Source organism: Scylla paramamosain, unplaced genomic scaffold (genome assembly GCF_035594125.1).
Source record: "Scylla paramamosain isolate STU-SP2022 unplaced genomic scaffold, ASM3559412v1 Contig2, whole genome shotgun sequence".
In the NCBI taxonomy this organism is placed as follows: Eukaryota; Metazoa; Arthropoda; class Malacostraca; order Decapoda; family Portunidae; genus Scylla; species Scylla paramamosain.
The window spans coordinates 4,941,181-4,952,329 of NW_026973667.1; the positions used below are offsets into that span (position 1 = coordinate 4,941,181).

The following is an 11,149-nucleotide window of genomic DNA, read 5'->3' on the forward strand; positions in this document are numbered from 1 at the left end:
CCAGGTTCTCAAGAGTGTTTCACCTGTTAATAATGTAGAAATGTGAATCTGTCACTAGAACTGTAAAAACACCTTGAAAACATGTGTCACTTCAACTAGACCCTTTGGAAAGTAGTGGAGGTGCAGTGCTGAAGTGTTGCAGACTATGGCCCTAAAGACTGTGACAGGAGACAAGCACAGTAGTACATAAGAACATAAGAAATAAGGGAAGCTGCATGAAGCGACCGGACTTACACGTGGCAGTCCCTGTATGAAATATACCTACCTATTTCCACCTATCATCCCCATCCATAAACCCGTCTGAGTAGTAGGGAATGATAGCAGTGTTCAGGACTTATGAACTTCACTGTACAAAACCATTTCATTCCATAGCAATTTGTTTACATGTACCAGCGTGCCTTAGGGACACGTCAGCTGCCTCAACACAGTACAAGAAGTACAAAGGAAGAAATTGGTGTTTGAAAATTAATGAATGAGCGAATGAATGTAGCAACGAAGGGAGGTACAAAGAGAAGAGAGGCGATGATTTTGTCGTCTCGATGTACAAAGAAAGACGACTTGGTGTTTATAAATTGTGAAGATGAGGGTGGGAGAGGAGAATGCTTGACTGACTTTTAAGAATAGACACTTTGATAGTACAAAGAACAATGAAAAAAATAAAGAAAAAATGTTTCACTCTGCATAACATTTTTGAGAGAGAGAGAGAGAGAAAGAGAGAGAGAGTTAATTTAATCCTTTAGTTGACAGTTTAATTAGTGCACAAGGAAGGAAAAGCAGAGTTTGTAAGATTTGATAAACAAGTTGATTCAAGTAATTATTTGGCTTGTCTTCCAGTTTACACAATTGATCATTCTTTTAATTTACTATTCTCATTAGGATTACTTTTTTGTTATGTTTAGGGAGCAGCAAGAGTCTGGAGGATGAGATAAACAACAAGGGATTCAAAGATTTACCTTGTCTTGTAATGTTACAGTTCAAGCCAGTCTGTATTTTGTCATTTTCAATTTGCTTTAATACTCTTCCTTCAACACACCTGCCTTCTCCCTCCCCTGCGACATCCACCCCTCTCTCTTCATAGCTCCCTTTCCTCTACACTTACAAGAGCTGTGTGACCACTGGTGTCTGGCTCACTCACCTCTCAACGGAAACTGTGCACAATTGCCGGAAAAACTGGAGTGTCAATGAAAAGATTAATTGTCGACAGTATGAAGAGAGGAAAAGGTGAAAAGAAAAAAAGAAGGTGAGAATTAATTGTCAAAAGTATAAAGAGTGGGAAAAGAAGAAATGGGGAAAAAAAAAATATTAAAAGCACAAAAAGGGAAACGTGTAAATTGATGAAAAAAAAGTTAATGGAAATATTAACAGAAAAGAGAAGCCAAGATAAATGAAAATAAAAAATGAAATAATGAAAATATTGACCCAAAGAAAGAGAGAAAGAAAAGGCAAGATAAACAGATGAAAAAAGATAAATAATGAAAATATTGCCAGAAAAGAGAAAAAACAAAGGGTAAGATAAACAGATAAAAAAAAAAAAATGAAAATGGTGCCAGAAAAGAAGAAAAAAGACAAACAAATGAAGAAAAAATAAGAAGTGGAATGATTAATTGCCGAGAATTTACAGAGAGAAAGCAAGTGATAATAATAAATAATGTGTAAGAAATATAAATTAATGCATGAAAAAATGAGAGAGAGAGAGAGAGAGAGAGAGAGAGAGAGAGAGAGAGAGAGAGAGAGAGAGAGAGAGAGAGAGAGAGAGAGAGAGAGAGAGAGAGAGAGAGAGAGAGAGAGAGAGAGAGAGAGGGTGACAGTAACTTTAGAATAGACTCTGATAGTAGTACAAAGACCAACCCCCAAAACATATATAAATAAATAAATAAGAAATAAAAAAGTTGTTTCACAATCCACATAACTTTTTTGAGAGAGAGAGAGAGAGAGAGAGAGAGAGAGAGAGAGAGAGAGAGAGAGAGAGGGAGAGAGAGAGAGAGAGAGAGAGAGAGAGAGAGAGAGAGAGAGAGAGAGAGAGAGAGAGAGAGAGAGAGAGAGAGAGAGAGAGAGAGAGAGAGAGAGAGAGAGAGAGAGAGAGAGAGAGAGAGAGTAACTTTAGAATAGACTCTGATAGCAGTACAAAGAACCCAAAAAATAAATAAATAAAAAATAAAAAAAAGTTTCACTATCCACATAACATTTTTGAGAGAGAGAGAGAGAGAGAGAGAGAGAGAGAGAGAGAGAGAGAGAGAGAGAGAGAGAGAGAGAGAGAGAGAGAGAGAGAGAGAGAGAGAGAGAGAATGTTGTACACCACTTGTATTAAGTAATTGTTGTACTGAGAAGGGAGCAATACTGTAGTTTGCATCCCTGTTAGTTCAGTGCCAATGAGACAACCTGCTACTGTGTGCCAGGGTGATGAAAATGCTGAACTTTTGTGTGTGTGTGTGTGTGTGTGTGTGTGTCAGGGCTTTTATACTGTCAAATTAATTCGCTAGTTTTTTTTGTTTACTTCTTTCCTAATTTTTTTTTCATTTTTTTTTTATGCATTTAATTTCTCCGGCTACTGTAATATATATGTATATATATATATATATATATATATATATATATATATATATATATATATATATATATATATATATATATATATATATATATATATATATATATATAATGTATTTATTTTATTTTGTTTATTTTTTTCTTCTTCCGTAAGTGTTAACATTATAACGCCAAGACTGTACAACGTAATGTGTTCTTGGCCAGTAAAGTAAAATAAAGAACTGAGGCCGATTGACTGATAACACTTGTATAGAGAGAAGAGAAGAAACAAGTGAATAAAGAAATATGAGATTGATAACATTAGTATGCAGAAAAGAGAACAAAGGAATGAATAGAGAAATACGACAGACATTGATAACATGTCTTTTTGTATCCTGAGAATTCTGCCTGTGTCACCCTTGCCACAGTCCTTGTACCACTGAAACACCGCCAGCAGGTGCTGCATGTAGAGGCACAATAGTACATGCAGCAGCGTCCAGCAGAGTGAAGATGCACAGCATGGGGCCCCAGGGCTCTGTGCTGGGTCCCCTGCTCTTCCTAACTGATACAGAAGACATGACGCGTATTCTTACACCACCACGCCAGACGCCCGTGCTTGCCGAAGACTGCCACGGCCGTGCCCCAGCGTCTGCACGACGGCTCAGGCACACCCAGTGCACGCAAGACAGGTTGGCAGGGTGGTGAGGGACGCGGCTGCTCAGATACAGTGAAGCAAGTGTTGGGGGCGGTGCTTGTGGCCACCACGACTGTGCATCAAACACCAAACACAGGGAACTCACACACCACCACTCAAAACGGAAAAGAACTTGGCGTTATGTTATACACACACATTTATTGAAGGTCACACCTGCACTGCCAACAAAACAACTGCTGGGGCTGTTACTCCCTCACACCACCACCACCGCCACCACCACAGGCATGGGTGTGGCCCCACACATCCACACACAACACACCACCTCAGAAGTGGATCCTCATGTGGTGGGCAATATCACCCTTTGTCTTGAAACACTTGCCACAAACATCACACTTAAACTCTCTCAAACCAGTGTGTCTGAAGACGTGTTGATTGAGATGATATGTGGTGCCAAATCTTTTGCCACACTCATCACACTCATAATTTCTAACACCATTGTGTGTCACGGTGTGTCTGGTGAGGTGAGACTTTCTGGTAAACTTCCTGCCACACTTGTCACACTCATAATTTCTAATACCACTGTGTGTCAGGATGTGTGCAGTGAGGTCAGATTTTGAAATAAATTTCCTCCCACATTCATAACACTCATAATTTCTAACACCACTGTGTATCAGGGTGTGTGTGGTGAGGTGAGACTTTCTGGTAAATTTCTTCCCACACTCAGCACACTCATAATTTCTAACACCACTGTGTGTCATGGTGTGTCTGGTGAGGATAGACTTTCTGGTAAATTTCCTGCCACACTCATCACACTCATAGTTTCTAACACCACTGTGTGTCAGGCTGTGTCTGGTGAGGTTAGACTTACTGATAAATTTCTTGCCACACTCATTACACTCATAATTTCTAGCACCACTGTGTATCACAGTGTGTGAGGTGAGGGAAAACTTCCTCCCACACTCGCCACACTCATATTTTCTAACACCACTGTGTGTCAGGGTGTGGTAGTCAAGGCCTTGTCTGGATACAAAAGTTTTGTCACACTGCTGGCACTCAAACTTGCTCTCTCCTCTGTGGACAGAGCTGCTTGCCTCCAGGTGATTCTTGCCACCATGCCTGCGCCTCTCCACACCTGAGGCTGGCTGCTGCTGCTGCTGCTGCTGCTGGCCACTCATGCTGCTGCCCGGCCTCACGACCTCCACCACAGCACCACTCCCACCAGCACACGCCATGGACACAACAAGATTGGTTGGCGACGAGCAGGGCGTGCAGCCTGGACTCTGCCTGGCACCTGGAACAACAGCGACAGTCAGCACACACTGGGCCAAGGGCTGCTTAACACACTGCCCCTGCCTGCAACACACCCTGCTTCCTGACCCTTCCTTGCAACACTAGGCTACACACTGCCCCTGCCTGCAACACACACCCTGCTTCCTGCCCCTTCCTTGCAACACTAGGCTACACACTGCCATTGCCTGCAACACACACCCTGCTTCCTGCCCCTTCCTTGCAACATTAGGCCAGGCCTGCACTCCCTCCAGCCTCCTGGCTCCCTGACCACTGTCCCTCACAAATTAAGTGCCACTCCTATGGGGCAGTGGCCCCCATTAGGTTAGGTTAGGTATGTTAACACCTAAGAGTGTCGTGGTGGAAGACCACGGCAACACCCCTGCCAGTGATCAGAGTGCATCCTTGTCAATGGTAGCAGATCGAGCCGCCCCAACACACACACACACTCACTCTCTCTCTCTCTCTCTCTCTCTCTCTCTCTCTCATTTCAGCTAGTTCCATACTTTCAGTTCATTGGTTGCTCTTTAAACTGATAGTTTTTGTGACGGTAATAATAATAATAATGAGAATAACAATAATTCTAATACTACTACTACTACTCTTTTTAATGTTTTTTTTTTTTTTTTAATATGCTTGATTTGGGCACGTTTTGTGTTGACCGCTGTTCATTTCATTGCCAACCATCAGTGTCTGCGGGGGGTTCGAGGAGCAACGATAAGAACAAAATTGCAACAAAAATGGCTGAGATTAATTAAAAACACCAAAATTTCTACAAGGAAAAAAATAATGACAGTAAACAAATAAATAGTGTGTCCGCTGTTGTGGTGGGTAGTTAAAATATTTACCAGTGACGGTCAGCCGATCAGACTGTCCCGTGCCGGAGAGGCCCCTGCTGGCGTGGTGGGGCGTCTGGGGGCTGGCCGCGGTGGTGGCAGCCAGGCAGGAGGTCTGCTGGTGCTGGTGAGTGGAGGAGAGCAGTGCCTCAATAACCACTTGAAAACAGTGAAACAAGCTGCACTAGGTAAGCAGACGTGCTGCCTCTACAGTCTGGCTGGCTTACTTCCTGAGTTACTGCACGCTCTGAGTCGCCTCTTCGGTCACTCTCCTGCCTTCCTTCACGCATTTCTTGGCTCTGCTTTCTTATTTTGTGGCACTCGACCACCAGTGTGTTCCTGAGGCTTTCCTAGAAGACCACTGTGTGTCTGCCATCTCCCTCTTCTTTGGATGTAAACAAACTGACAACTGGCTAACTCAGCTGAGGCCAAGCTCTTTTCTGATCTTGATCTTGATGGTACAGATGGCACAGGATCACTCCTGAGCCAGGCCTTTGGATCGGCAACTCCTGTAGAAAGGGAAAATAAAAGAGAAACGAACAGCATCCTCTATCCTAATTGTTCATACACCTGGCACGCCACATTCTCTCCAGAAACTCTTTCACCGCCTCAATCATCCTTTCATTCGCCTCTCTACACAGTCCCAGCAACAACACCATCCACTCTTTTCCCGTCTTGCGCAGCCGCTGATCCTGATCGCTGCACAGGATTGCCTCAGACTTCAATGTTGTTGACTCAGGTAGCTGGTGGTGGCCTGCGCACTGCCACTTACTAAACGCCAAGAAATCATTTTAGGTGTTAGGTAATAACAGCTGTAGATCCCTAAAGGCGACCAGAATTTCCAAGAATATCTCCTAAAAAGATCAAAATCCCCAGATTGTTATTAAATACATGAAAAAAAAAATCCCAATCTGGAGATAAAAGCCCAGAAATATGATCCCTGCTAGGTGCCCCGTGACGCGGGAAGGCTTTGTGTTTGCTCAGGTGTTGGCTGACCACTGGCAAACTTAACATTTCCCAACACTGACCCCGAAAAAAATGCAATATGTACCAAAGCTCCCACGACTGAGAAACAGTAAATAAGATGGAATGTTACCTTTCAGTATTAGTGCTGAATAGATGTAAATGGTGATGAGTGTGATCTATCACATTATACACTAATAACTGTGAATTTTAGTTATCATGGAAAATTGCAGGGAACCCAAGGAGAGTCAAAGTACAAAGAAACACATTACTTGAAAACAGACGAACGCACTACAAAGGAGAGTGAATAAAACAATTTGAAAAAAAGCTGAATACCAATGCACAATGTCAGACTTACAAATAAAAAAAAAAAAACAGCAGATAAAACAATGAAAATGACCATAAAAAAGAAAATAGAGAATGCAACACTAAATGAGGAAGATGGCAGAATAAAACCAATTTAGTTTAATGAAGAAATAAGAACAAATAAAAAAGAATTCAACCGGAAACTACGAGATTCAAAGGAAAATGTAAGGAACTACACTACAAGTAAAAAAAAAGCGTAAAAAGTAAAATGAAGAAAATAGAAATGGAGAAAAAAGAAAAATAACGAGAAATAAAGACAAAAAAATAACAGAAATCTGGCAGCACATGAACCAGTTTAGCGGTAAAAGTAAAGAGAAGAAAAGAGAGATTATTCTATATGATGAAAAAGGAGTACAAGATAAAATACATCAGTGTCCTACGAAGATTAAAGAATTTTGGATGAACATTTATAACAAAGAAAGAAATTATATACATGAAATATGGAATAATAATAATAATGGTAAAACTGCAGGGTTGGACCTCCTCTCTATTCATTAAAAACACATTGCAACGTGATAGAGTACTTACTATAGAACATGTCTGTGATGTTTTCAATGTGGGGAAGGCTTTTGTAAGGCCGTAGTAATTAAATTAATAGCGCGCCGCCTCCACAAACTAAGTCCATAATCATCTCAAGGATATAAGTTAGGTTAGATTAGTAACCTTAGGGGGGGAGTCCAGAGCGGGGCGCAGCCCCTCCGGTTAGGTTAGGTTAGGTTAGGTTACTCACCTAACCTTAACCTAACCTAACCCAGGTTAGGTTAGGTTAGGTTAGGTTACTAACCTAACATTAACCTAACCTAACCCGGGGGGCTGCGCCCCCCCTGGACCCCCCACTAAGGTTACTAACCTAACATATCCTTGGGATGATTATGGACTTAGTTTGTGGAGGCGGCGCGCTATTAATTTAATTACTACGGCCTTAGAAAAGCCTTCCCCACATTGAAAACATCATAGACATGTTCTATAATAAGTACTCTATCACGTTGCAATGTGTTTTTAATGAATAGAGAGGAGGTCCAACCCTGCAGTTTTACAATAATAATAATAATAATAATAATATAAAAGAAGAATATGTAAATACACTCAAGAAGTATTATGAGAATAAATGAATTAATATAGATAATAATGAATGAACAATAGCATATCAGTCAAGACAACACGTGGATGCAGCATTCACGATAAACACTGATGATATTGTTGCGCCCACCCTTCACTCCGGGCGGGCGTGTTATCCACAAGGGCACGGGTCGAGAAACAAAACCAGCGGGGCCTCAAATAAGTCACACTGAACGCCAGGACAAGGCACACCAGTGTTGCCAACCGTAGGGTAATTACCCTACTCGTAGGGTAATTTAGCCTCAAATCTGGTCTGTAGGGCGGTAGGGGAATTTTACAGAATCTGAGCAAAACGTAGGGTAATTAGAACTTTTTGATATGCGTGGTAGGTATTTTGCAGAAAAAGGTATATTATGTAAATGAATAGGAATTATACTAAGAAAATATACTTTTTTTAATTGTCTCTTCCCATAGTTATGTAATGGCTGGGAGATATGTAATGCCCGGGAGCCTCTGAATTTGGATTATCTCCTCCCAGTATCTGAAGTCTTCCTAGAAATAAAGTGTGAAGATATACTCAAACAAGAAAACCTTAAAGTTGATCATGTAACTGATTTCAGAACCAGATGTTTGTCTTTTTATAAGTCAGCTCTAGAGGAGATAAAAAAAAGGTTGCCACTAGATGACCCTTTCTTTCATGAAGTAGAATTTGTTCAACCATCAGTAGCACTAGATTTGCAAAGTAGACGTAGGCTTCCCTCTCTTAGTCTCCTCAAACAGAAATATAGTCATTTATTAGATCAAAATAATGATGTTGATGAAGAATGGAGAAAATTACCAGTTTATTTTAATGAAGAAGAAATAACAGAGCTGAAGAAGAAAACAGATGCTGAGTTTTGGGTTTTCTTGTCTGGTGTGAAGGATGTAGATGAGGAATCAGTGTTTAAAAATTTGGTATGTTTGGCTAAGTTGATTCTAATCTTACCTCACTCTAATGCTGAGACTGAGGGAATTTTTTCAATACTCACTGACACTAAAACGAAGAAAAGAAATAAAATGGGGCCAGAACTACTGAATGCTATTCTAGTAACAAAATCAAGCATGGTAGCAAAGAATGAAGATTGCAGAAATAAGCCAATTAGTGCTGAACACTACAATGCATCGATGTATGCATTCAAAGATATGTAGATCTCAATAAAACCCTTTTGTTTTGTTAAGAAAAGGAATAAGTAGTTTCTTTGGTGTCTGGTATGGGTTAAAAACAGTCATTGAATCATTTTTATGTGTTGATTTCTATAACCTTAAGGAAATGTGAAAGTGGTTTCTTCTGTTTCTGGTATGAGTCAAAATTGGTCATGAAATTACTTTTGTCATAATTGTTATATACCATACGGTCATCATATAAATAAATACCTGCCAGTATTATGACAATTTGTTTTTTTCATCCTCAGTCGTAGGGTAATGAAGGCAAATGTAGGGTAATTTCAGTACGTGTGTGGGGCGGAGAAGTCTGTAGAGGTTGGCAACATTGATCTCATGGCGTCCCGAAGGAAGGTTTCAAGTAGCACGTGTAAACATTGACCAAAAAACACCAAAATTCACATGAACGCGGCGCCCACACCAAAATTACTAGAAGAAGTGAGGGAAAAGAAGTTCAGGTGAGTGTGTCTGGCCAAAAATCGCCTTAAAATGGCAAGAATGGACGCTGTTACCAGCACAAGAAACAGAAGGGGAGGGAGCGGTGTGTTTAGGGAGAACTTCGGGGATCTGGTGTGTTTGGATTTTGGTTAATGTGTAGAATATCTGCTCCTGCCTCAGCCTAACCTTCACTAGCCGTGTTCAAGTTTACATCTGACATATAAAGGGTCACTGGCAGAAGGCTGGCTGATAAGTACTCTAGGGGAGGGGGGGGGGACGGGACAACAAACTTTTCTTATTTCCCCACGGACGGAGGAAGTTGCAGAAAGAGGAAAAGACGGGAGATGTTTGGACTCACTCACCTGCTTGACTCACCTGGATGGCTACCCTTTCTTGACATATGAATAGACAGGTAGAGGTTATTTCAGATGAATGTAAGGGCAGCGCGGATCTGCAGGTGCGCCAAACCTTACGGTATTTTACTGTTTCCCCAGTATTAACGTGGCTTTCCTTACCCTTCTTATCAGAGAAGGGCACTGGTCTACCCTGGTGAGGGGGTGTTCGTTCGTGCGTGTGTATGTCACATCTGTTGGCAAGCGTGAAATTGTTCACGGTGATTGGTTCCTTTGAGAATGCAGCTGCTGGCCAATTAAAACATGAGGGATTAATTTAGCCAATGACAGCGCTTTACTTCATCCTGAGGAGGGAGAAGCGCTCAATTTGAAATATTTGAGTTAGTGCGAGGAAGAAGTCTGTCTGTTGCTGCCATTATTTCCAGCGCACCGCCACATTTTGTGAAGAGAAACAAGGTGACCACTTCTTATTCATTTCTCTGCCTTGCCAGTTAGGTTAGGTGACTTTAGTTAGGTTAGGTTAAGTTAGTTTGGTTAGTGTGGTTAGGTTTGGTTAAGTTACGTTTGGTTAGGTTAGGTTAGGTAGTTTAGTTAGGTTAAATTAGTTTGGTTAGGTTTTATTTGGCTTAATTTAGTCAGGTTAGGTTATTTAGGTTGTTAGGTTTGGTTAAGTTAGTTTGGTTAGGTTAAGTTAGTCTTGGTTAGGTTAGCTTAAGTTAGGTTTGATTAGGTTAGGTTAGCTATTTTAATTAGGTTAAGTTAGCTAGTTTGGTTAGGCCTGTAAGGTGGAGGTTGAGCGGAATGATGTCGCTTTTCTCCGGAGTGGTGAATCTGCTCCACCCGGATCCTCGTTGCTGGATCCACTTGTTGCGGTGGATTGTTACCCTCTAATTTAATTAATTCCCATCACCACTAACCTTGCTGTTGGAATGACAGTTCCCACAAACACTCCATTTAAATTCAAATTATGTTGAAAGGCCAGGGATAAATGTGACTTTCTCTCTCTCTCTCTCTCTCTCTCTCTCTCTCTCTCTCTCTCTCTCTCTCTCTCTCTCTCTCTCTCTCTCTCTCTCTCTCTCTCTCTCTCTCTCTCTCTCTCTCTCTCCACCTCAGTTAAATTGTCTGTGTGCATGATTTGGTTAGCCTTAGATGTTAATGAGTTAGGTATTCTGTACATAGCATTAATACTGTGATAACATTTTGAACAGTAAGTATTCTGTACACAGCATTAATACTGTGATAACATTTTGAACAGTAAGTATTCTGTACACAGCATTAATACTCTGATAACATTTTGAACAGTAAGTATTCTGTACACAGCTTTAATACTGTGATAACATTTTGAACAGTAAGTATTCTGTGCACAGCATTAATACTGTGATAACATTTTCAACAGTAAGTATTCTGTACACAGCATTAATAGTGTGATAACATTTTGAACAGTAAGTATTCTGTACACAGCGTTA

General features: G+C 40.9%; 1 protein-coding gene across 3 annotated transcripts in view; it reads right to left on the reverse strand.

The window, feature by feature from the left end:
* The window catches only part of LOC135096050 (zinc finger protein OZF-like), a 71,161-nt gene extending 63,249 nt beyond the window's left edge, over nt 1-7,912 (reverse strand). The window contains exons 1-3 of one of the 3 annotated variants that reach the window (XM_063997266.1): nt 7,844-7,912; nt 5,532-5,813; nt 5,317-5,428 (exon numbers count right to left, since the gene is read on the reverse strand). In XM_063997266.1, the coding sequence (XP_063853336.1) occupies nt 5,317-5,428; nt 5,532-5,594 (175 nt within the window). In that variant the 5' untranslated portion in view covers nt 5,595-5,813; nt 7,844-7,912. Of the gene's footprint in view, nt 1-3,365; nt 4,473-5,316; nt 5,429-5,531; nt 6,145-7,843 lie in introns of those variants that run through there. The other 2 variants (XM_063997267.1, XR_010264564.1) reach the window with 2 other exon arrangements.
* Between the last annotated feature and the right edge of the window lie 3,237 nt (nt 7,913-11,149).